The 26,611-nt window shown below is 46.7% G+C and overlaps 1 protein-coding gene across 1 annotated transcript; it reads right to left on the reverse strand.

Annotated features, from left to right (window-relative positions):
* Positions 1 to 26,512, reverse strand: HEMK1 (HemK methyltransferase family member 1). Its single transcript, XM_030957069.1, has 11 exons — positions 26,317 to 26,512; positions 23,478 to 23,898; positions 22,920 to 23,011; positions 21,854 to 21,947; positions 10,193 to 10,342; positions 8,095 to 8,159; positions 6,252 to 6,301; positions 4,905 to 5,010; positions 4,081 to 4,176; positions 2,232 to 2,345; positions 1 to 1,893 (listed from the first exon to the last, which is right to left on the reverse strand). The coding sequence occupies exons 2-11, from the start codon at positions 23,730 to 23,732 to the stop codon at positions 1,857 to 1,859; spliced, it is 1,059 nt and encodes a 352-aa protein (XP_030812929.1). The 5' UTR covers positions 23,733 to 23,898; positions 26,317 to 26,512; the 3' UTR covers positions 1 to 1,856.
* Between the last annotated feature and the right edge of the window lie 99 nt (positions 26,513 to 26,611).

The following is a 26,611-nucleotide window of genomic DNA, read 5'->3' on the forward strand; positions in this document are numbered from 1 at the left end:
ATTAGAAAAAAAGCCACAACCACACAAAATACGCTTTGACTGTACTTTGTACTCATGGCTCTAGGAGCCCAGAAATGAGCTGCACTGAAATGGTATTTCCAAACCTGTGCTCAAGTGCACTTTAACTGACCTATTTTTGTTCTCTCCTTTCCTAGATTTCCTCTACTGTGTTTAACCAGGGCAGGTACTGCAGGCCAGAGAAGACTCAAAAATTCAAGTAAAGAGTGTACAGGACATGATAAACTGCTGGAGTGGATAAATGTAATGTGAGATGTACAATGGGTGAAAGGCAAGTCTGTGAACAGAGCTGTGAGTAGGGAAAGGTTCCAGCTGGAACCCAAGTGCTGGTTCATCAGAGAGAGCTCAGGTGTCTTTGGGAAAGCAGGGCCCATGTTCAGGAGTGAAGGGGATGGAGAAAACTCATCTGAGGAGTGAGAGTGTGGGAGAGGCAGAGGAAAAGGGAACAGATGTATCAGGGCTCATGTAACACCCTGTGAACCTGCTGCAGCCATCCAACAGACTCAGTTTGCTGCTGCATGTCCTGCCTGATGCTCCTGGCTGTGCAGCCCCAGGTCAGCCTGGACAGAGCCTGGGAGCTCCTCCCTGGCACACACAGCAGGGCCCTGGCTGGATGCTCCCACCCCTCCTGAGTGCTCACCTCCACTGGCCCAGCAACTGCTTCCATCTGGCCTGGCAGAGCAGACCCTTTCCTTGGCTTCTTTCCTTCCTTCCCTGGCTAGCTGTGCTCCAGAAGGGAACCTGCACCACTGGAAACAGCAGCAGCAGCTTGAATTTAATCCTGCCATTATTTACACTACCATGATGTTGACTGTTCACTTTAGGGACTTCTCTCAGAGCTGTTTCAGGCAGGCCTAGTCTGAGTCATCCTTCCCAGAGAGACAGACCTCAGCTACTCCCACGCCTGTCAAGAGACTGGCTCCTACTCCAAACTCAGATTGTCAAACTTTCTGCAGGTCATTTCACCTCCTGTTTTTCAACTTCTCCATCTGCAAAAGCAGAGTAGTGACTCTGGCCTTCTCTTTAAAGTGTTGCAATTAAATGCCTCATGTGGAATTTAGGCATTTCTATTACTATCAGAACAATGTGTGGGTGCCAGATGTTTATTCAAGTCTGCCAGCATCTCTGAATAGTTGCAGTGAAATTCTTTTAAGGACCCTGGTCTGAAGCACTGTCTTTATTACAATGTGTTGACCATTTCTGGCAGCATCCACCAAATGTCAAAGGCTGTAAATTCAGGTGCTGTAAGATGTGCTGTAAGATCCTTCAGAGACAATCACTCAGCAGGAGTGGGACACAAAGGCTGCTTTGCTATTGGAGCATCAGGATCCTGGAACAGAACTGCATTTGAAATGTGCACAACAGTTATGTCCTGTTATACCTGCAAATCCATGTGCCAGTATAAGCCAGGATTTGAGCTTATCACCCCATCTGGTCACATTTTATATAAATGTATCTCAAGGCCAAGTGAAAAAAATATAATTAAATTCTTTCTAGGCCAAATGGGTGATTTGGCACGTTGAGAAGTTGTATTTTTAATCTGGAGCTGTGAACTCTTCTATCTTAGGTCCTGAGATGATTGAGTCACTTTAGCAGAGCAGACTAAAATGTTTCATGCAGTTCCCTGAGGAAGGTGAAACATTTCCACATGCTCAGCTGAACTTCTGCATCTCTGGATGAGGTCTGTGTCAGGATATGAGGGGTCTGTCACTGCATGAAAAGTCCAACACTCTGGGGAATGGAGATTACTTTCACAAGCAGAAGGAGTTTTCAACCAGCTGCTCAGCTGGGCTCAAGAGCAAAAACCATCCTGCAAGGAGAGTTATGCCTGAGAGTTGTCAGCTGCTTTGTTTCTGGATGTGCAGAAACCTAGGCCTGTGGAAAAAAGAAAGATCAGAGCTTTAAGTCTCACTAGGGACAATGTGCCTCTACCTCCATCTTATAAAAGCAGTAATTTTCCAATGGGAGTAACCCCACCAGAGCCAGTCACCCCATCAGAAATGGTCACCTGGGTCAGAATTTCTGACTCAAACACTTCCCCAGGCTGTTTCAGAATATCAGAAAGCTGAGATACAACCAGGGAGCCCCTATTTTGTCAAAGACTGGCTTCAGCTGTGAATCTGCTCTGGGTTCACTTAATACATAAAGGTGCAGGGACATATTCTTCAAAGGACACAAAACCTCCAAAAATGCAAAGGTAAAAAGAGACTTACTTGCCACAAAAGTCCTTGTGAATGGCACGGAGGGTGAGCAGTAATTCTGGGTGTGCCTGTAGCCAGTGCTCCACCATATCTGGATGCCTGGGATCAACTTCCAGAAACACACTCCTGAAAAGGCACATTTGGGAGCAGAATTGGAGAGATGCACATTTAGGTTGCTAAACTGATAAAAATTAAGATCCTTCTTTCTGTGTGACTCTGACCAGCGCAGGAAATGAAAAGGTCAGTAAACACAGTGCAATCCGACAACCCCAAACCAGATCATAGCTGTCCACATAAAATGCAGATCCCAGCTGCCTCCTCCAGAGGAGAAAGTGTTGATCCTGGGGGGAATGCTCATGGTACTGTGTGTGAGCAGTTAAAGCCTTGTATGGAGATGTAATGAGCCCTTCTGAAGCTCACCCAGAGATACCACCAGCCATGTGCTTCTGAAAGCCCCAAAGATTTAAAGGCACAAGGCAGTGTTTATGCTGCAGGAGCACTGAGCACTGGTCTGGCAGCCTGAAGTCCCTCTGTGTATAAGCAGCAAGAGACATGAAGTACAAGTCAGAATGCACATTCTTCCACAGTGGATGTCCCCATAAATCAGTTATGAAAACAACAACAGCACCAGCATTCAGGCCTACATAGAACTGATCAAATAACCTCAGTTAGGGCACCAGTACCAGGCCTAGGCACTGCAGGGCAATTTCCATCTCTGCCAGACTTGATGACAGTGGCTCATTCCCCATGTTCCCTCCCATGACAAAGCAGAACCACCCCAGCTAACAGGCACAGGGAGTGATGGAGCTGGTTATGGCCTGGGACACAGCAAGAGACACTTTTAGCAGGCTAAGGACACAAGCCAAACCCCATCAAATGCTCTCCTGAGAACGCTTAAAACATCCCACACTGAATACTCCCTACAAATTCACCAGGCTAACTACAAGCTGGGTATGGATCTCATTTCTGACCTTAAAAAACTTCCAGTCCTCAATGAGGGCGTGACCTTATTAAACAAGCAAAAAGAGAAGGAAAAGAAATAGTCTTAAGAAACAACCCCACAGGACCAGTCTCTAATGCTGGGAAATTCTGAGGAGCATCTTCTCATTTTGTGGTCATGCAAAGCATGAGGAATGAATTCTGCATGCACTATGCCTCTCAATATTCCCATTCTTCTTCTCAAAGCAGCAGATTTTCAATGACCTCTCTTATGGTGGCCAAATGTCAGGAATATTCAATAGGATGTGTGAATGCCCTGGCACATGAACAGTACACTCAGACTTTTGGGTATCAGCATGGTGATCTTCAAAATGGATCCCACGTGACAGAGAATAGGAACAATCAGTCTTGAATATTAATAATGGAGAAATTTAACATTTAAGAAACTATCCCTGACTGATCTTAATTCTCCTGGGATATTCAGCATTCTATACTGGTACAACAAAGAATTTTCCCCTAATGAAAGGGTGGGATGGAAGTGGGGATCTATATCCACCCTCAAAAAGTTCTCCATTGCTTCTCCTTCCATCAGGTACTCACCTCAGAAAGCTCCCCTGCTCTCTCTTTCTTGGCTGCTCTCTTCCATGTTCTTTTTGTTGCTGCTTTCACCTTCAAAGGTTCTCACTTCACTAATGACCAGGAAACGCCACCAACAGCCAAGGAAAGGGCTCACACCACTTTAATAACCAATTTCAAGCTAATTTTGCTTACACACGTGACATTTTAAAAACTATTATTAACTGGGGCAATGAGAGGACAATTGGCAACTATTTTCCCCTTGTTTTGTTTTCATACAGGAAGTACAAAATTTACAGAAGTGGATGGATAAAAGACATGAAATTCAAAAGATGGTAGTACTTACCCAGAAACCTTCAGAAGAGAAGGAGCCAAAGTCAGAATTGTTTTGATGACTCTCATGCCATCATCTCCCCCGTCCAGGGCATCAAGGTCCTCATAGCTGGAGTGTGGGAAGGAAAAGACATTTGACAGCAATTCCTGTGGCCCTTGAGAATGCATCACCCCCCAGAGAAAGGTGCACCTGCCACACCTGAACTGCAGCACTCCCAGAGCAGGGGATGGCACTCACCCCTTCTGTGGGAAATACAGGGAGGGAGAAGGCAGCTACCACTGGGCTGAGAAACCCCACATTCAGCACAAGGAGGAAACATCCCCTGAAGTATTTCTGAAAGTTAGGAGCCAACTGTAGCTGGGATCCAACACATAGGTCTGTTCTCTCTAAGCTGGCCAGAGAGCAAGGGTGTTGTACAGCAAGGGCTTGATTGATCCATGCCAAACAGCAGCTCAGGCTGTGGCTGGCCCAGCAGAGCCAGCTGGGATGCAGAAAGCTCAGCTGCCAGAACCTGCTCTGGTGCACATCTTGTACAGATGTGGGGGCAGGACTTTCTTCTCACATGCATGACAATCAGTTTTGGATAGGGAACTTGCTAATTTCAAACTGTGTACTTTTTTAATTTTAACAAATCTTGAAAACACTTCCATGTTGCTTCAGTCATGTAAGCAGTATCAAAGCAAGCCTGTATTATTATATCCTGAATAAACACACCTATATTTTGCATGTGTATATTACATTTGCCTGTTTTGTGCGCAACTGTGTGTAGTACAAGAAAGCAGACAGAAAACCTTGCTTCAAGAAACAGGAGAGGAAAAATCTCTTTGTTTGATTACCAGAGGATTTCTGCATCCAAGGAAGCCATGTCTTCATGGAAAACATATGGGGGGTTACTGACTATGACATCTATGGGGCCCCAGAGCAACAGCTGTTTGGCAGAACCTAGGAAAGAAAAAGAATCACAAGCAGCTCTCAACCACAGCATCTTCCCTATAAGTTCAGTGTCAAGATCCTCCCCAAGAAACTGTCTCCAGGCATGTGTAAATGTGTTTGACTCTGCTTTGTGATCATAAAATTTTATCCTATTTCTTTCTGCAATAGCATGCCTTGCTCCCTGTCCCAGGAGTGCAAGAGTGATACAAAGGAAAGCACAGATGAACTATAATTTTTTCATATCAAGAGCCTGCTTAACAAAACATGTTTAAAAGCACAGGAGCTTGATGCCCTGGAGCTCTGCGCCCACCTGGATCTAAAGCAACAAGCAGAACTCAGAGAGCCCACAAAGGCCTAAGTGGGAGCTTAGACTGGCTGTCCAGATGAACATCCCTCCTCTTAAAGAGCTGCAGCAGGACCTCCAACAAGCTGCAGAGCCAGGGCCCCTCAGCAAAAACAGCAATGGGCTGCTCTTCTGCAGACCAAGAGCAGCTCCCTACACTCCTGCTCTGTCTGACACAGGCCAGCCTTGAATCAGAGCTGATGGAACCATGTGAGTGTGGCACTGTCCTTGGGCAGCCTCTTGGCACAGGGCTTTCAGCTCTAAGAGGCAGCAGAGTGTCAAAAACAAGTGCAGAAAGATGTGCTAATGAACCCACAGTGCTGCAGCTCCTGCCTCCACAGCTGCTGACAAACAGCCAAGCACTATCCACCTAACTGCAAAGGTCCCACCAAATGCTAGTTTTAACTGGGTTCAGCTGGTTCTGGGGAAGAAAAGCATCCTTTCCTGGTTCAACTAACCTAATTTCAGGTGAATATGGTTTAAAATCTAAGCTAAATATATGGGCTCCCTCTACCATCAATGGAGAGACAGGCATGCACATGTTTATCTGAAGCCTCCATGTCAGCGTGGAATGAATTACACTCTTTATACATTTGCCTCTCCCCAGCAACAGTAAAGAGCACCTGGACTCCCAGCTCAGATACAACCTTGGGACACCTAAACCCAGGAACAATTCACTTTCTGATACAATTAGGGACTTCTGTCAGCTGATCACCTGCCCTGGAAATCGCTGCAGGGAAAAGCTTCACTGGCTCACTTCTTGCTGACCTCTTTCTCTATTAACTTCAACACTCTTCCGCTGCCTGCATCCCAGAATGATCCTTTGGCTGCCTCTCGTGCCTCCCTCCACCCATCAAAGACAAAAAGGGAAAAAGACAAAGGGGATTATAAGAGTGAAAAGAGTTACTGTGTGAAACATCTTGGTGGATGATGTGAATCCTTTCTTGGAGTTGCAACCTGTAAAATTCCAGATGCAAGATGCAACAACAGAAAGAAGAAAGATTAGGAGGTGTATTTGTGTTCATGAACAATACATTCTACAAACAGATCATTAAATATTGCACCTCTTATCTGATACACATACATTCACAGCTGCCAAGATCTTCCCAGCATATTCTCTCCTCCCACCACAGTGGCCTCACACCCAAGTTCTACTCCCTTTGCTGAGGGCATCAGGAAAGGGAGGGATTCCTGCACTGTGTGCCATGTGCCCAGATGCAGCTGGCACTGGGATTGATCCACTAAGACTTATTTAAGCATCTAGAGAGCACAGCTGGGATAAGGGAGCTCTGAAAAGCAGGCAGGATCTAAGCTGGGTTCAGTCAAGCAGTAACACAGCATATCCTGCTAGATTCTCTCCCAAGAGCTACAGGGCACCATGCCAGGGACATGATCACAAAGACACAATGAAAATATCCATGGAGAAATATTTAGCTCTCTGACATGGCATTTATACTCCCTCATCCACTCTTGAGCCAAGAAACAATGTTAATAAGCAAGACAATTTTCCCCAAAGGCCAGAGTTAGAGTTTATCAAGGAGACAAAGATCTGGCCAGCTTTTATTATATCTATGAAAAATTGCAACAGAATTTGGTTTGACACTGACACATTAGGAAGAAACCTCTGCTCCCCATTCTCTGTAACTGGGCTAGGAGGCAAAGGGTAACAGTGAGGTGACCAATTTGAGAAGGGCTTGTTCCTACTCAGTTCCTACTCAGCTCTTCAGACTCACACACAAGCTGGGACTTGCAAGAAGTGAAGAAATGCAGCCCAGTGCAGCCCATACCAGAAGTAGCCCCCTCAGTGCTGGCAGCAGCTTGGGAAAAGAGGGGTATGTGGGTCTGTGGACAGAAATCCCAGTTAAAGAGCACCTCCTGAGACTCACAGCTGTACTGGACTCCATGAGAAATAGCAACAGGAATTTTTTCTGAGATGGCTCTAATGAATGCCTAGAGCCCAGCAGTTACTGAGGATGTGAATCCAATCTGGAGCTCATTTGACAAAGCCTACAGAGACTCAGAAGCATACTGGGATTCCAGCTCTGGGGTTCCCTGTGCTAGTGAGAGTCCAGAACAACCTGACAGAAGAACCAGCTGAGGAAGTGGCGCCTCCAGGAAGTACAAGGACAACCTGACAGACATCTCTCTGACTTCAGCACAAAGTGTTTGAGCCAGCAGCTCTGAACATCCACCCTGCCACAGCACAGGTGTCTGAACTGCATGGGATCCAGCAGCACCATTCCCACCAAACCAAGACTGCAGGGAGGATGCTGAGGGACACCACACAGCACATCAGAGGAAAAGTGCTACTTGACTGTGCAAGCATTTCTGGAGGAGCAAGGACAGAAACAAGCATAACAATAATGATTGAGGGAGCCAGAGAGACAAAGGCTTGGGATACACTTGTCCTTAACCTCCTAAGTGACATAAACATTCCTACTTCAGTCCTGGGCTTCCTGAGTTCACAGACAGGGTCCCAAAAAACACTCTGAAAACCCTTGACAAACAGCATGTGAGTACCACTGCTTTATTTGGGCTGCTGTCTTTGCAAACTATGTTCACAAGCCAAAGAAATACACTCTGGTAAACATAAGCCTTTTTTCCCCCCCTAAATTGTTACACACTTTAGGAGCTCAACAATTAAAGTCTCTGGTTTCCAGTGGTGATAAACATGAAACATGTACAAGTATTGACAACTCTTGGTCTTTCTCAAGCAACAATTATGAAAAAAATGAGTAATAGTCTTGTACCTATATGCATTCTCCCTGGTGAGATCCACAGCAGCCTCCTCTTTGTCCATGGCTATGACTCTGCTCTGGAACAGAAAAAAACAACAAATCCACCAAGCAGGTGTTATAACATCAAGATTCCTGAGCAGACATGCTCTGCCAAACATGCAAGATCAAAACTGACAAGAGACTGCTCACTCTTGGCTCCTGAAAGGAACAGCTCCTGAGGAATGCATGCAGGGCATAGCTGGGATCACAGTGATGTGTGTGAAGCACTAAGGTGACTGAAGGCTCTCTGCAGCACAGCCAGCAGCCCACCAGAACAGACAAGAACAGAGCCACAGTGACCCACCTCACTGACCCCTCACTGCTCCTGGCAGGGTGAGACTCAACACTCTGGCTAGTCTGGGCTAGGCACAGACTGCTGGAAGGTCATGTTGTTGGATTTGTCCTTCCTAGCACAGCCAGGATCCCTCCTGATACTAACACAACCACTTGGACACAGATTCTGGCATTTTCCATCTGTTATGCAGACACCTTTTACCCAGTTGCTCCACTGCAGTCCTTAGACAGATTCACTGCCTGTATTGACTGCAGGTACTTGACTGTATGTCAGGTATTTAAAATTCTCCAGCATAATGGTGAGAGACAGGGCTCCACAAAGAGATTTGTTTGACCTTCAATTCCACCTTGGGAAAACCACAGACAAAGGCCTAACTTGGTTTTGCTATGCTTGATTTTTTTTAAGCACAGACGTTGCTAGGATTTACACAGAGGACACGTGCTTGAAGAAACTGCTTGGCATTTGGAGATGACGGTGTGATTTGCCATCACTCCTAAGGGGATTCATTTCATGGTCCCAGGCCAGTACTCACACACATGAAGCTCACCCTTAAGGTGAAGGACATAGCTGAGACCATAAATGAAAAACTGCTGCTGTTTTCTCAGTACCTTAGTGCCAAATTCTGCCTCAAACACTAAGGAGATTACCCAGAGCGTAACTCCACTTAGCTGTCAGTGTGGCTACCACTAATTCTAATCAGTCAAGGCCCCTTATTTCCCTGGGTACAGCAGTTTGGGCTGGGAAAGGACTGTCAAGAAGAATTACAGAGACAGACTGACACAGCTCTTTAAGTTAACAAGCAAGGAAAAGAGCATGAAGCTCTTCTCCAGCTCAGGAAATCAGAGCAATTATACTCTGAAGTCATGAAGCTCAAACATTAACCTTCTCAGGTCACTGGGAGGAGGAACACCTCTTCCATTAGAGGCATCAATCTCTAATTCTTACACAGCAGGGCTTACACTTCTACAAGAGGAGGGTCTGGCCACAGCAATTCTCATTCTTGAGAAGGAACTGCCTGGTCTGCAGTTCTGAGGAGAGGGGAATATTCTTCCCTTGACCACAGGCAATGAGATCTTGGATTCCTTTCTCATTTTCTTGACCAAGAGTATCTCCATAAACATGTTACACACCACAAGAATCAGGGCAAGAAGGGCTTTGGTCACCCAGATCTCAGTCCCCTCCTGCTCTGCTTTTTTGACTCTGTTCAGAAGCTGTGGGTTGTTACTAGGGAACAGAAGACTACAAAAACGTGGTTTGGCAGTTATGGCAGTGAGATTTGCTTGTCTTATTGATCCCAAGTACTGACACTGCTATGGTAATCCCTTTCCTATATCATTTAGTCTTCAGTTTCCTAGAGATCAGATCTTTTGATTCACAGCAAGGTGGTTTTTAGAGATGACTGCCCTATAAATTCAACCTAAAGAGTGTGTGCCCATGCCTCAGTCCCTCCCGTCCTCAGTCTAGGTTAGTATCTTAAACCAACACCCACCAGTGCTTCAAGGTAAGGTGATTATTAGTGAGCTGCAGCAGCTCAAGAATGAGTACATTCACTTCTTTCATTCTGATTATGCCTTTGCTATTCCTGCAGAAGACGGGGAGAGGGAGCAATTCCCAAATATCCCTTCTCTACCTACTAGGAACTTACAGAGCCTGTCAGAGACCTGAGCTGCCAAAGTTCCTTCAGAGAAGTTTGTGGCATCTCAATGGAGATGAGCAGAGTGGGATTGTCCTCTAACACAGGCATCTATTGCACCAGGAGCACTGAAGGGAGCTCACCTGTGGCAGTTTACAGAGCAGACTCAGAGCAATTGCTCCAGAGCCACAGCCAATTTCCAGGATCACAGGATGAGGAACAGGAACTGGGAAACAGAGGGTTGAATTCTCACATTTCTGAAATTCTTCCTCCACAACTAAAGAGACAAGGTCCTAAGAAAACAAACAAACAAAATTACTAAGGGAGCTGTTTTGACTCACACCTTTGTGATCTGAAGACTGAAGTTTAAATTTCTTGACTCTGTACCCAATGTATTTTTGTTGCTAATTTTAAAAACACAGATGGTAGTAATGGAACTGACATGCCAGAAGTCACTTCGGCTCCATCTGCCCCACAGGGTGCTTTGATTAGCGACCAAATCCTCAGGATACAATCTCCCACAGATCCTCTGAAATCTCCTAGCACTGTTGGGAAAAACAATAACCAGACAGCTGGAGCACATTATCTTCTGCAACACCATTTACTCCAAAATTTTGGCTTTCAGAATTTGTAAGCTTCAAAACTCAAGATTTCTACACAGTGTCAGTACAGTAGGTGACCAGGAAGCAGTTGCACAGCTCCTGATAGCATCTGAACCAGTAATCCAACCTGCAGATGAAAAGTCAAGGCAATGAGTTACTGAATGATCAAATGAGCAGCTCCCTGCATGGATTTCATGTGGACTCCTACTACATTTTGTTGCTATAAAGTCACATGGAAAAGATTTTCATGCATGCTCCTGGATCTGTATGCAGTTCTGCCATTTCTGCCTCCTCCCTCATGTCAATCTTTTCTTTTTTAAATCCCTTTGCCATGTTATATAAAATCCAATACAGCAGGAGAGCTCTCAAAGATTTCTAAGGTTTGTGAAAATGAGATAAAAGAGAAAGCACACATGTGCCTCCCTCTGACTGCAGCATGAACTTCCTTTGTTATTCACTGGAGAACACTGTAAGATGGAAACCTTAAGAGCACTCTGAGTGCATCAACAGCTCAGCAGTGCCCTCAGCTCCCTCCCATCCTTGTGCTTTCAGGGCACAACAACACACACAGGCCTTCTGCCCTAGGTGTTCCCTAGGAGTCTCTACTTGAGAGGGCTGCTCTTGGATCTCTCCTGTAAATCCAGAAATTTTAACAACATTTACAAAAAATAACTGGCATAAGCTGGAATATTTAAAAGGAACAAGTCTTGGCAGGCAGGTCAGCTTCTCTGTTACTTTACAATGGCTTTTGTCAGGAGCCTGGACTGGACAGGCTTGTGCATAAGGGCAGAAGCCTTTCCTTGGATCTCTCATCCTTACTGGAGTGCAGAAAAAGAGATGCCTTGTGCAAAGCTGCAGTATTTCTGAAGAGATTCACAGCTGTTGGTCATCCTTCATGACAGGCCACTCCATATGTGCACTAAGTGGGAAGGGAGATGCAAACAGGTACAAAAATTAAGCATTCAGGTACATGAGCTTTGATGAACCATCCCTGGAGCAGGCAAGTTTGGGCACTGATATCCAAATATACTCAGCCAGGGATGAGGAACCACATCACAATGCCCTGCCCTGGTCACCATGTCATTACTGGCATTGCCCTCATATGGGAGTTTTTCTAACAGCCTCCAAAATCACAAATTCCTCACTGCTGCTCTGGGATTCCTTTCCTAGACAATTATGGATGAAAACAGTCTCACAGGCTCCCAACCTGGAGGAAACTATTACAGGACTCAGACAGCAAAAGGGAAAAATAAACACCTGATCTCCCCACTTCTGTGAGAAGAGGCTTTAGCCATTCAAACAGCTCCAGATGAATCAGCCTGAAAAGACTCAGGCACTGCAGACAGCCAGAGACTGCAGCCACAGCTTGCTTTGGCAAAGCAGGTGGGGTGCTGAGGATTCCAAGACCACAGAAGAAAAGGCACACAAAAAATTCTGCTTGGCTATTAAATCACTTCTTTAAATACCAGCCATTTCTGGACACTTACAAACATTTCCTGGAAATCTCCACAGTAACTCAGAACCATCTGTTCCCAGAGTAGCACAAGTTACTGATTACAAATGTCCAAATATGACTTCCATACACTAGAACTATTCTAACCATTTATTAACTTCCTTAAGGTTTCTCATTAGTAATTTCAAGCTTGATGGGTTTGAATGGAATGCCTACTTTACACATTCCATAGTGAAAGCATTTTAGTGTGCTTGCCAAAGCTCCCATTTAAACATGACTGATTTCAGGTTCTACCACATAAAATACAAATAAAATGGGACATTGATATTACAGAGGCTTTGAGTCCTGCTTTCTGACTGCCTTCCCTCATTGTCTTGGTTATTTCATTTCAATTCTTACTGAGGCAAAGGCTGGTTTTCTCATAATACACATTTACCATAATAGTCCAAAAGTAAAAGACATAAAAAATAATGGGACAACCTAAAGGAATGGCATCATTTTCCAGACATTAGTACCTTGCTACAATAAAAGGCTGAATAATTATTTTCAACCTGATTGACCAGCAAAGAAGAAGATGTATTCTAACTGGCAATCAGGAAAATCCAGCAATCATGACACAGAGTATGTCCAGTCATCCCACTCCCATTGCCACTAGGCTTCAGGAATGATTAAATTATCAAAAATTGCTTTGAAACCATATTCATCAGATTCTTAGTAGTTTTCACCTTCTAGCAAATGACCCAGCCAAAATCTGTACTTCTCCAATCACACCATCACCTCCAAAATATCACCACTGGAAATTGATAAATTACAGCACTTTGCAGAACACAGCAGAGCCCCTTTCAAGTCTCATCTTGGAGATGAAGTATTTCTGGCTGAGTATTACAGTGTTCATACAAAGACTACAAACAGACATGTCAGACATTCCCAGGCTTTGCACAAGAATCCTACTGGAACCACAGCGAGGGAAAAGCAACAAAGAGGCTGATGGTGCTAAGAAGAGGTGCCTGGGACTGGCACAGAGAAACTGAGACTGGGACAACTGGAACTGGCCAGAGGCTGGGGTCTTTACTGGGTAGGATACCCCATGTCTTCTCAGACTGAACAGATTCAGAGCAAAAATACCTGCTAATGCAATGCCAACATTAGCAAAAGCCATTTTAACCATCAGTTTGATTACCAGCTTTGAAGGCTGAGATATGAAATTACAGAAATTCCAGTGGGAAATAAACAAAAACACTTCATGACCCAATTCCATATTTGCTCACAGCACGCCAATCACTGGGTAGAATGAACTCTCAATTGTGGAGTTATTAACATTCAAATTATTGCTTACAGTATGAGTCATTATTGTTAGTTACAACCCAATCTACAACAAAAACCAATTCTGCTAACCAGTACTACAGGTACTGCAGAACTACTTTCACCCTGAAGCCTGGTGTCAGACACGTGGGCATCAGTGTGATAGTTGTGTCAGAATGGGGAAATGGAAAATTTTGAAGAATTTTTCTCCTCTAGTCTTTGCAAGAAGCTCCTTCCTGCAGCATAGTCAGTTCTGGAGGGAGTGAAGGGACTGAATGGCAAACAGAACCAGAAAGACTCTAAATTCCTCAGCCTGCTTTTGCTAACAATGGCACCAAGGCGAAAGGGAAGGAAGGTCCCCTACATGGTTTGGGCAGCCCCATGATGGAGCTGGTGACACCTGCAGGCAGGGACAGACTGCACATTTCATTCCATACATAGGTGAGCAGAGGTGTTGAAACAGCCAGGAGGAAGAGACAGAAGTCACATGGAAAAGTCGATTCAGTAGCCTCTTGAAGTTTCTCCTTGAAGCAAATCTTATGTATGGCCATAAACTAAAACACAAGAAGTTTCAGCTCAACATGAGGAAAAACTTCTTTACATTGACGGTGACAGAGCACTGGAACAGCTGCCCAGGGAAGGCACAAAGTTCTCCCCCTTGGAGATGTTGCAACCCCACCTGGACACATTCCTGGGTCACCTGCAGCAGGTGACCCTGCCTTGGCAGGGGGATTGGACTGGATGATCTGCAGAGGTTCCTTCCAGCCCCAATTGTTCTGTCATTCTGTGATTACCTTGTGCTTACATGTACAGGGAACACAAATATTAGCTTCTCATGCTACCTAACTTCCAGCACTCAAGAGGCTCTCAAGTTTTTGTCTCTTAGCCAAACCACTCACAGGCTGTTCTCACCTTGTGGTTCTAGGAAATCTTGCTTCACTGCCAGATTCACCCTGAGTTCACACTGTCCTTTATTTGGGCTCCACCCCCCACCTTCTCTTTGAGTGCCACAAATGCAAAACTTTGTGAACACCTCCAGCTTCCCCTGAGCCTCAGCCTCACCCTTCCACCCACAAGTGTGGTTCCCCAAGGCCCCCCAGCACCCTCTCTGCTCTCACAAGCTCTTGGTGTCACCTCTGCCCTGTGGCCAGGGCTCTGGTTCACTGCATTTCTTGGAACTGCAGCTGCACAAAGCAGTGAGAGGCCAGGGGCTGCCAGCACCCAAAGCACAGAGGCTGCACAGCTGCAGGCCAGGCAGAACCAGCACAGGCTCAGCTGGGTTCCAGCCCCGAGACAGTCGGGAGGAGGCGGCAGAGGCTCCTGGGCTCAAGGCTGGCTGCAGAGCTGAGCACACGGACAGAGCTGAGGGGATCCTCTGCTACAGCCCAGCACCTGGGAAGGGCCCATCATATGTTTCTGCCATCAAAAAGGACAAACTAACTAAATAAAACAAGAGGAAGTGAGGAATGGGAAAGGCAAGGGTGGAAGTCACAAACTACTACTGCATTCCCTACAAGCACCCTTTTTCCATGCCCCGGGGGAAAGCAGGGAAGACAACGTTCCAGGGGTAAGAGCCAGGGTGGCAGGAGACTCTAAATTCCCAGGTCACTAAACTGAAGAAGGAAAGCAAAAAAACCCAGGAAAACCCCGATAACCTTCTCTCTGCTCTCGCTCACTTCCTGGGAATGTTTCATTTATTTGTGTGCTTTCCAGAAACTTCTATTCTCAGAATCTAGGACTTTCCATAGAACCTGATCTGATATTAACCCAATCACCTCTCCTGTCTTGTTTGCCCACTTGGCTCCCAATCAGCACATGACAAACACCAGGAAGCCAGGCTGGAAACCCAACTCCATGGCAATGGCCCTAGAAAATCCCTGCCAGTATCCCACTTCCAAAACCAAGCCATCAAACCAGCCCACTGCTTCATGGGCAGGCAGGGCTTTTGTCCCAGGCTCTTCTGCCTGGCACTATAGTGGGAAAGAGAAAAATCATAGAATATTCCGAGCTGGAAGGGACATACATGGAGCATTGAGTCCAGCTCGGAAGAGAATGGCCCATGTGGGGATCAAACTCATGGAAGTCCCCCTATAAATGGATGGGAATCAAAGCACCTGACTAACTCCAGAGGAGCCACTGATCCTGAAAGAAAGGGTGGCTTTAGGCATTAGCAATGTCAGCCAAGCATGTCAAAGCACATCCAGTACTGAGGAAGGGGTTTGGCTTTGGTCACACAGCAGCTGCTTCTTATGTCAGGGCACTTACCACGTGCTGCTTCATCTGTTGGAGCAGAGGCTGTGACAGCACCCAGGAATGACTTTACCAACAGGCAGCAACCCATCTGTGCTCGTGCCCAAGAGAAATTACCACAGCTGTCACATCTAAATTTAGCCACGCCTGAGGGGCAAGAGTGGATCCAAGTTGTTGTACACTGGCTGTACCTCAGGTGTACAGCACAGAGCTCTAGCCGGGCACACCTCTCCAGAAAAAATGGTATTTTCTTTCTCTGCAGACACAGGTATTGACCACCAGACACAGCATCTGGACAGAAGCACTAGTCTAGATTGCTAATCCCTAGCTCTAGTTACTTGGATGTTTGAAAAGAGCATGGGGGAGGAAAAGGATTTTTCCCCCCCCTCATGAGGGAATCTCCTTGAGTCCCATCTGTCACAGCCATTTTAAAGCTTGTTTTTCTCCAGTTCTAGTCCTACATCCTGCTTTCACTGCTGATGAGCTGCAGGACTCACTGGAAATGCATGGAAACAGCAGGCTCTTTCAATCACAACAGGGAGATTAAAACCCCCCAAAAATACAGGCATTAACAACAGAGAGATCTGTGAGAACATATTAGAAAAGTCTATATAAGTTAACCTGGGGACAGGTTTGTGCATGACTTCAGAGAACAGCTGCTGCTTTCCTTGCCTTCAGCACAAATTTTAGCTTTAAATTTCCATTTTTGTCTGTCCTGAAAATCACCAGCTTGGAAGAAATTGTCTGCACTAGCAGAGTCTTGTTTTCTTGCATAGGAAGCCAGCAGAAACTACCACTACAGTTCATCTTGGCCCGTCAGCCAGGAACAACCCTGTTTCTTCCATCATTTCCTTTTGAACAAGAAGAAATCTGTCCAGGGAAAACATTCTGTCCTGATTTTCAAGTGGCCAGCAGTAGACTCATGCTATGCTGTTTCACCATTTAATTACACTCTCTGCTGAGATGTGCACCTTTTCCTCTGCCCTGCATTTATAGTGCTTATTATACACTTGTCTGTGAAACCAGAGAGACTTCAGTTTTCAAATTTTTGCTGTCTGTGCCAGATAATTTACCCCTAAGTTTGTCTTTGATGAGCTACACAGTCTTCAACAACAAGGCAGATTTTTTCAACCTATTAATCCACACAGTGTTTTTTCTCCAAATCTAATTTTCCACTTCTTCCTCAAGCAGCCAGTAACATAACTGGACATAATAGTTCTGCAGCTATTCCACTACTGCAATACTCATTATTTAATGCTGCTATGTGCACCTGGCACTCCCCTGTCCCACATGCAAGGATCCCATTAGCCCACCGGGCAGCAAAAAGTGGGTGCTCCTGGTCAGCCCATATCCCTGAGGCACTGGCAATCCCAAATCTTTCTCCAAGCCCTTCTGGCAGCACAAGGGCCTCAGCCACAAGGCACAGGCTGCTTTATTTGTCTCTCTCTATAAGATCCTATTAAACACTTGTGCCTAGTTCAAAGGGCAATTCCAATTGCTCTGCTCCCTTTGTGACTTCCATTCCCCAACCTCTGTGCCACAGCCCACCTGCAGAAGAGATTTTTCTCCTCCAACACATGGATTAAGTGTTGTCTATCATGTGGACAAAATCTGATCTGTGAGGCCACAACAGCAACACTCCATCTTTAGCACATTTGCTTACAGCTCTATTTTGACAGATAGCAGATAATTTTTGATTTATTAAATAATGTTCTTCTGTATTTATGTTTAATATGCCTTATACAAGTCTACACATATTTCAAGAAAGGGCCTTAAGCTATGCCAAGAGAGGGCACTATTAGCCTTTTCACTTCCCAAACTGGGAAGCCCATTACACAGAAAGGGGATGAAGCCTTCCCTTGAAGAGACAACTGCTCAGAGGCAAAACTATGAAAAAAAGCCAATCTTCTGAGTCTTGATTAGTGGCTGTACTCACTAGACAGTGTGACTTTCAGACCTTTCCAAGAAGTATCCATCTGTGGTAAAGAAATTAGGGAAATGAAAGGACATTTCTGCATCAAAGGCTTCCTTTCAGCACTGATTGGAACAGAAAATGCGTCACTGCTTTGACATAAAACACTGGAGAGAAAGGGCCCACCTTGCAATCTGTTTATTTGCATATACAGGTCAGGAAAAGAAAACTCTCCCTTCTTTGTGTGCTGGACCTTCTTGAAAGTTTAATGATTATGTTTATCTAGAAGTTAAACTTCATTAAGGTTTTTCTGAGTCAATCTTTGACTCAAGTGTTTTCATAGAACACCTCACACAATGAATGCCATTCCACAGGCAGGTGCAAGTAAACAGCATTGACTTCAGCTTTCAAGCATGTTATCGTGGGAAAGAAACAACCTATTTTGGGAAACAAGCAAATAGCTTAAAAGGTGTAAAAAGAATAGACAGAGACATGACTAAAAGTTACAAATGCTGTAGTGAATTATTGAAGTGTTATACAGTAAAAACTAAAGGTTTTCCTTTATGCTTAAACAAGCAGGCAGCACCAGAAGCAAAGAATATACTTTTCCCACCTACAATACAAGATTTACTGTCACATGATGCTAGGGAGGTTAGACATAGCCAGACTCCAAAGAGGATTAAACAAATCAGTGGGGGACAGATCCATTAGCAATTACAAAGCAGGATGGCCCCAAATCCAGCTTTGGCTGAGAACACTCCTTAACTGCTGACTGTCAAGAGAAGAAGGGACCCTTCCACACCCACCTTTTATGTTGGCATTTTGCTGCCACCATCTGCTGTAGGAGCTATCAATAGCTGCGAGACACAAACGATGGCCATTTTTGTTTCCAATGAACAACTAAGCCTGTTCAGAACCATCAGAAACCCCGGGATAACGGATGGGAAATGGAACCGTCAGGAACTCGCAGAGCGTGAGCCTGGAGCGCCCTCTGGGGGTACCAGGCGGGTGCCGCGTATCCCACACCCCTCCCTGGAGGCGCCCTGGACCGAGCCAAAGCCGGATCAGAGAGCCTGCAGGCACTCGGGCAAAAAACGAATGACATATCCATGGCTGTTGAATACTCCTCCTCTTTGTCCTGTTTCTCCCAAAGCAAGAACTTGAACTTCTTGCAAAAACAAAATTTTGAACTTCTAAAATTTTAGAAGTTCAAAAAAAAAACTTGCTTTGGGAGGTCTTTCTTCTCCATTAATAGTGAGGGAGCAGTGTTGAGAGAGGGATGCCTTGACATTACAATAATCACCTAACAAAGGTAACTCATTGTGCACACCCCATAACTTTGGTGCAAACTTTCCCCAGTGCAGAAGCCTGGCTCTGGTGCCACAGAAGGAAAGGTGGGAGGACGCTGAGTCCCAAGGGCCTCCCAAACCCTCCCAGCACTCAGAGCAGCCAGTCCAAAGCTTTCCTCCCAGAGCTTGAATAGGACCTGCTCTTTCCCTGCTTCTGGCTGCCTGTCCCCTTCCAGCCAGATTCCCATGGAACAGAAGAACAAAGCCACATGTGCTGCACAAATATTCCCGGAGGGAGCGAACAGGAGAGGGCTCAGCTACCAGAGAGAACTAAACAGATGACATGGGGCAAATTTCACACAGGACAGAATGAGGCAGACAAGGGAGCTTCTCTCTCTGCGTGTGTCTCTGTCCCCAGGCCTGAAACAAAGCTCATGTTTTGGGTCATGCTGTGTTTAATTTCATGCCATTAGCAAGGCCCTGGAGCAAAAGTCATAACCCTTCTGTTGCAACCAGAGAACAACATGTGTGTCATAAACATGGCTTCCCTTCTCCTCAGACTCAAACCAACACACAGGAGCACCTGCAGAAGCTACAAACAGAAAATTAGGAAGAAAATTTTGAAGCTGCCTGTGTATCTGCACTGAGTCAGTTCAGGGAGTCACATTTTCTCAGCCTAAAAACAAAACACGTGGCTTGTGTGTGCAGTCACAGATAAACTTGAACCTGGGATAACAATTAACTGCTTCCTAAAGAACAAGGATTATTTACAGAAATTATCTGGTGAAAAGTTTCAGCACTACTGCTTTTAAGAACACTGCAGACAAATTCTAAACAAAAGGAAAGCAACAGATGCAAAGAACTTTAACATTTCTGAAAGCAGGTACTTGCACTGCAGTTTTCAAGTCCAGTGAAGGCTGGAAAAAATTACTCTGATGAAACAAAACATAGACAAAGCCCACATAGACCCAAACCCATCACAGAAAGTCAAAGATCACCAGCCTTTCTTCCAGCAGAAGGAAAGGATCTGGACACCACTTTGTACACAGGTTACACACAGGACACAGCTCCTGGGAGCAGTACCAGTCTACAGTCATGTCCTGCCAGGTGCTGCTCAATAGCTGGATTTTGTCCCCATGGTTCTCCTGTCACAGGAACCTCCCCAGCACCTCACAAGCAAACTCTCCATTGCCCACAGAGCTCCATTCTTGAATCATTATCATAAGCTTCTGGTCTTGTGCAATAAATGTGCTAAAAATGTGCCTTCATAGTAAGTTAAGCGACACAACAAATAAAGTTTTGCCAGAGACAAGTCTGGGTTAAGCTGTTTACACTCCATTTTTGCACCAGGGTATGTTAAGTGGTTTCAAACACAGCACTGCACTCCAGTTTGGGCCAGCAGATATGCTTTTACAAAAATCTGGGCTCAATTAACAACATTCTCGAGCATTGGCCAGCCCAGCTTCCACCCCACACAATAGGCCTTTGTTTTGAGCCTGGCACTGCATGGGGTGAAGAAGCAGAGCACAGCCCCAGAGGAAGCTTCACCAGCAGATATTTTGACTTGCAGAACATGCAAGTTTTCCCTGATTTCAATGCTCCCATTGCATCCATGAACTAATTGGGATTTGGAGGTTGGAAATACTCTCTTGGATCATCCAGAGCAGAAATACCGTTGACAACAACAAAGGCAACCATTGCTGCCTCCAACTGGCAAAATTATTCCTTGGAGCTCCATCTCCAAACTCAATCACTACAGAGTGATCAATCCAGACCAGGCAGAGAGGTCCCAATCTCTCTGCACACAAGTGTCAGCACTATGATTTGGGGCCCAGCAGATTCTCCATGAGGTGCTGTTTATGCCCCACACCAAACCAAGACTCTGGTTCTAAATATTTTCTCTCTCTGACTTGAGAGGATGTCTATGCTGTAACTGTGCTGATTCCCACTAAATGCTCTGGAACCCCCTCATGGATTTCAATAGCATCCTTTTCTTCAAAGGGCACAACTGAAGCTCAGGTTGTCTTTGTCCTTAAATTTCTGTTTAACTTTTGCCCATTACAACAGGCAAACAATTGAAGAAATGACTGCTAGACTGAAACAGGTTTAAGTTTCTGGGACTCGTAAATAGACAAGGTAAGAAGACCACTTCATCTCCAAAAGTTAACAGAGGCTCCAAAAGAAAACAAATTCTCAGAAGGTAAAAAAACCTCCAAAACAATAAAAAAAAACCCCATCTTGCAAATCCTAAACTTTCCAGAGGACTAGTAAAGAAAAAGTTCCCTTGCTAGGATGGCCCATGTGCTGAAAGTGAAACTAGGCTACTGTCAGAGCAAGTGTCACCATGTAGATCTTAAGCTCTTCCATAGCAGTAGGAATGCTGGGGAACACGGAGTTTTAACTTGGTCATGTATGGCTGTCCTTTACATTCTTATGACTGATCGTCACATTTAATCCCAGCCAGCTCAGAACTTACCTTTCAGTTTCCTGTATTTGTCCAGAAACCACCATGGAGCCATGAGACACACAGTAGGTGCCACTTCCTACCAGCCAGCACATGGACACTCAGGCACTCTGGATTGCATTACTGTTTTCCTACTACTGCAGGGTTCTGCTGGCAACCTCTGGACAATGCTTAGATTCCTGGATGCACTAAGCCACTAGGATGGGATATAGCAGTAGAAGTTTTGAACTTCTCAGGAGTCCTTACTATAGAACTAAGGAAAGCAAAGCCACATCCTTCCATCAATGGCAATTCATTTCTGTGTAATTAAGAGATACATCAGCTTGCAGCATCCCTTCCTCTGAGGCAGGAGGCAAAGGTTACTAGCATCAGCTCCAGATCACAAGCTTTGAACAATCCCCATTCTAAAAGAAGTGGAGTGATGTGACTTCCTCATCCCTGCAGCCTCACAGCATACAGGATGCCTTCACAGCAACGCCCTGATTGTATCGTCATGTAACTCACACATCCAAGCCCGTCCCCACATTCATACCTCTGTTTCAGGCCGTGGAATAAATACTGGGGGTCTCATCTTCAGGGTCAGCTCCTGGAAGTCCCACTCTCCAAGCACGTACTGCACTGGCATCCTGTGGTGGGCAAAGGGAGCGTGAGCGCTCTGGGGCTGCGCTGGGTGACCGGAGGCGCTCTCACGGCGCGCTGCTTTCCTCACTGCTCACCACAACCCCTGCCCAGGGCCAGCAACTGCATCAGCAATGTGCATGTGCACACTGAGGGAGCAGGGGCAGCTCCCTGCCCACAGCCCAGTTTGTCATCAAGCACTGGAACTGGGAACGACAGGTCAGTCAGCCTCACCTTGGTACTGGGGGAAGTCCTCGAGGCTGTGTCCAAACACAGCAAGTGCAGGAAGGTGATTGAGACTGGTCAGCATGGATGTAGAAAGGGGAAATCACTCCTGAGTGAGCTGATAGTCACCCATGACACAATGACCAGTCTGCATCAAAACCATGTCTTGACTTTCCCTGGGGTTCTGACACTGTGTCCCATAACATCCTCATGTACAAGCTGATGCAGTACAGATTGGAAAAATGAGGTGGGCTGGAAACTGACTGAACAGTCAGGCTTGGAAGGTTGACTTCAGCAGCACAAGGCTCAACTGAAGGCTGATTTCTAGTGGAGTACCCTAAGATTGATATCCCATAACACCTTACTGGTCTGGCTGAAGGGACAGAGCACCCTTGGCAAGCCTGCAGTGACAGAATTAATTGGGAGGAGTAGCTAACAGACCAGATGGGTGTGCAAATTTTCAGAGAGACCTCTGGAGAAATGGGCTGAGAGGAATCTCATAAAAATCAGCAAGGAGTAATATGAAATCATATAAACTGGGGAGGAATAACCCCATGCACCAGTACTGGCTGGGGCCTGACCAACTGGACAGCGGCCTTGCAAGTGGACAAGTTGTGCCCCTCATCTGAATCACCATGAGAGACCACCACAGCACAGCTGACATCTGAGCTGCCTCTCTCTGCTGCCATTCTGCTGGCTGCTTTCAGGCTGAAGGAAAGCTCTCCAAAGGAACAGGTACAAGAGGATGCTCCTACCTTTGTAGCCGCTTGTGGCTCAGCTGCTGGATTTGCTCCTGCTGCAGTGCTGTAAGTGGAGTGTGGAGGCTTTTGGAATCCAGACTCTGAAACTGAAGACAAAATCACTTTAAAACCTGCCCGCCTGTGACACTGGAGGGTCCTCTGCCACAGGCATCCTCCAGGGTGACACAGGATGCTGACAAACACAATTGCCTGGGACTGCTGGAAACCAGCTGGAGAGCCATCAGAAGAACTTATCTGCATGTTTAGAAACAAACCTTTACTACTGTTCTTCTGCTACTTTTTGGGGTTCACAAGAACAATTAAAATTAAGAATCACTTCATCAGGCAAGTCAGGGTGGATGTTTATGTTACACTTCAATGTCTGCAAAAGAGATCTTTTAAGAGACCCCTGAGTGTTCTACTGGCAATAATACACTACCCCTCACCCCCTCTGCCACCTAAGGGAGGATAAGTTGTTCTACTCCCTCTAAATGAGATAAAAAGGTAAGAGATTCAATCAAAATGAAGATGTCAGAAGCACACACAGACCTTGCTCTTTTCCTATTACTTAACTGTTTTTGCTCCCAGGACAAATGACACAATATATTGACTGGATTCTTGTGCTTCAGGGATCCCATTTGTCTCAAACACCTTCTGCCAATAGTTGACCATATCAGTGGCAGTCATGAGCCCAGGTCCTGCACTGCAGCTCTGCCTCAGAAACAGAGGACTGAGCACAGCACCTTTACTTGGAGTCCCTCGCCCTGGCACACACTGAGCTGGGAGGCTCAACAACTTCCTGAGCAGTGGATGGGTGAGGCATCTCATTGTGGTGAAGTTTCTGAAGTTTCTGTCTTCCACACCTGTTCCTCGTTGCCACCTAGTGATCTGTCAGTGCTGAGATTCACCTGGTGCTACCACAGGTCACTGGCTAAGCACCAGCTGACCACAGTCAGTGGGTTCTCCACAGGACAGCATTAGCACCTCTTCTGGGCTAGAAAACAAGGCAAGAGAAGAGCATCAGTTCCTTGGGATACTAAATAACAGGTTCCCCTCTGACAGAATGCAGACTGCTTGCCCTAATCCCAGCCCACAAGCACAAAAACAGCTACTCACACTGTACCAGTAACAAAGGACTACCCCCAAAAAAGACTCATGTGCCAGCCAACCAGCTAAGCCCTGCAACCTGCTTCTTCCCAGAGCTGCCCATCTCCAAAGGTCAGAGGCCAGCCTGTGCCCATGGCAGGGCACAAGTGAGCTGCCCACACACAGGCACAGCTCTGCTGCGCGTCCTGGGTCCCAGAAAATTACACACCAACCTTCAGCTCCAGTCCCTGGCTCTCCACCCCACAGGTGGGTCACCCTGGTTCCCTGTAGGAAGACCTTCAGTCTCTCCTAGATTATTTCTTTTATTCCTCTCTCTGTTCATAAACCACAAGTCAGAGGTTGGCCGGGATGCTCACAGAAGACCTGGACTTCATGGATCAAGGGTGTTTCACACTGTTACCATTCCCAGAAAGCAAACAAGGGGGGACAGAGCCAGAGCTGAACTGCTAAGACCAGAGGAGGGAGAAAACCTCACAGCATAATAGAGGGAAGAGAAGCACTGGAAAGATGGAAAGGTCAGAAAGGGCAAACCCTGCTAGAGGGAAGTCGGTCTCTTAAAGGAGAGAAGAGGCAGAGCCAGACAGAGGGGGAATAAAAACAAGCAAGATGACTGCAGGAGACAAAGGAAATGAAACCTTACAAAACAGCTGCTGCATATCACACTTGGAACTGTTTGAGACAAACAGAACAACAACCACATTTTCCTGCTGTGATCCATGAGAAATGAGGGCCCCTCTCTTTTCTGACTCACAGTCCCTGGAGCAACTATGGGTTTCCCTGAGCACTCATTGCCATTCCTCTATTGATGGCTGCTTTTCAACACTGTCTCGGAGAGGCCACAACCTCCTCTACTCCAATTTCTCCCCAAAATCACCACACAAACAACTACTGAGCAGCTGCCCCCTAGGAATGCTGCTGCAGGGAGAGCTTGGGAGACCAACTTGGCTCCAGCCTGGCAGGCACTGGCACCACAGTCCTGCTCCTGCTGCACAGGGAAACCCTGGAATAGTCAGGCCTCCACCACCCTCCTTTGCAAAATCAAACACAGCCCAGGGAAGCAGAAGGAATACCCTGCAGCGAAGACCTCCAGATTGTCCTACCTGCTATCTCCTGACAAAGGGATGGATGCCCTAAGAGCCCAAGGATCCCATTTTTACCACCTGTGTTACATTCAGCAGAGACAAACAGCCCCCAAGAAAACCTGCCTTTATGTAAGGGCTGTCAGCTACAGTATCTATTTGGAAAGCTTCCCACTCCAAGGCCCTGTTTACTGCTACAAGAGAAACTCTAAAAGAATAAAACATTAACAACCATTAGCGTTCTAAAGGAGGAAAAGACTTTAACTGGCTGCGGCTGAAACAATTTGCACAGAAATACAGAACTGCTGGGGTTAGAAGGGACCTTTGGAGATCATCCAGTCCAACTTCTCAACCAAGGAAGGTGACACAGGAACATGGCCAGGTGAGTTTAGTGTCTCTCTCCAGAGAGGGAGACTGCATGAGCCCCCTGAGCAGCCTATTCCAGTGCCCTGCCACCCTCAGCGTAAAGAAGCTCTTCCTAATCTTCAGGTGAAACTTCTTGTGTTTTACTTTATGGCCATTACTCCTCATCCTGTTGCTAAGCATCACCCTCTTGACAACCTCCTTTGAGTACTTATATGCATTATTGAGATCCTCTCTCACTTTTCTCCGGACTAAACAGACCCGACTCCTGCGGTCTCTCTTCCTAAGACACATACTTCAGATCTTTCATCTTTGTTGCCCTCTGCTGGACCCCCTCCAGTGGCTCCTTATTTCGTCTCCCTTAATAAAGGAGACCAGCTACTTATGTAAAATCTCTGCATGCTACTTCCTGGTACAAATACCAGTCTGCACACAGGGAGGAAGCAGATTTCCCTTTCTCCTCCGCAGTTCCGTGGTTTGGTCCTTTCAGCCCCGGCTCCCTGTAGCCTCACACGAGCACAGGAGGCTGTGGAAAAGCCCGGCCACTCGCACTCTCGGCCCTGCCCCACTCACAGGCTGGAGCTCGCACTGTCCCACTCCCGTTCCAGCTGCCGGCAGTGTCCGGCTGAGCCAGCGCCGCAGAGCCCCGCGGCCACATCGGGGAGGGCAGCCAGGAGCTGCCGACCCGCGGCGGTGAACGAGCCGTATGAGCATCGCCGGGATCGGAGGCGGCTCCTTTTCCAGCCTCTCCGTTCTCCCCTGCACATGAAACACCACGAGCACGGCCGGGGCTCCCTTCGCCTGAGGGGCGGGAGTGGGCCCGGGGCTGCTCTGAGGGGAGCGCGCGCACAGCGACGCCTCACCTCACGGCTCCCGGCGCGGCCGGGGGCACAGCCGGCTCTCTCGGGGGCGGGAGCCCAACCGACTCCCAGTGGGGCTGGGGGCATAGCCGACTGCCTCGGGGACGGGGACCGGGGCCGGAGGCGTTGGCAGAGCCTCCCGTCCCGCGGCAGGGCCGTGAAGGAACAGCCGCGCACAGAGCCGCTCCAGAGCGCACCGCAGGCCCGCCGCCGCCGCCGCGCGCTTGAGTGGCAGCCGCGCAGACCAATCGCGAACCGAGCCTCGCGGGCGCCGACCAATGGCCTGGGGCGGCGTGCG

The sequence above is a fragment of the Camarhynchus parvulus genome, chromosome 12 (assembly GCF_901933205.1).
Source record: "Camarhynchus parvulus chromosome 12, STF_HiC, whole genome shotgun sequence".
NCBI lineage: Eukaryota > Metazoa > Chordata > Aves > Passeriformes > Thraupidae > Camarhynchus > Camarhynchus parvulus.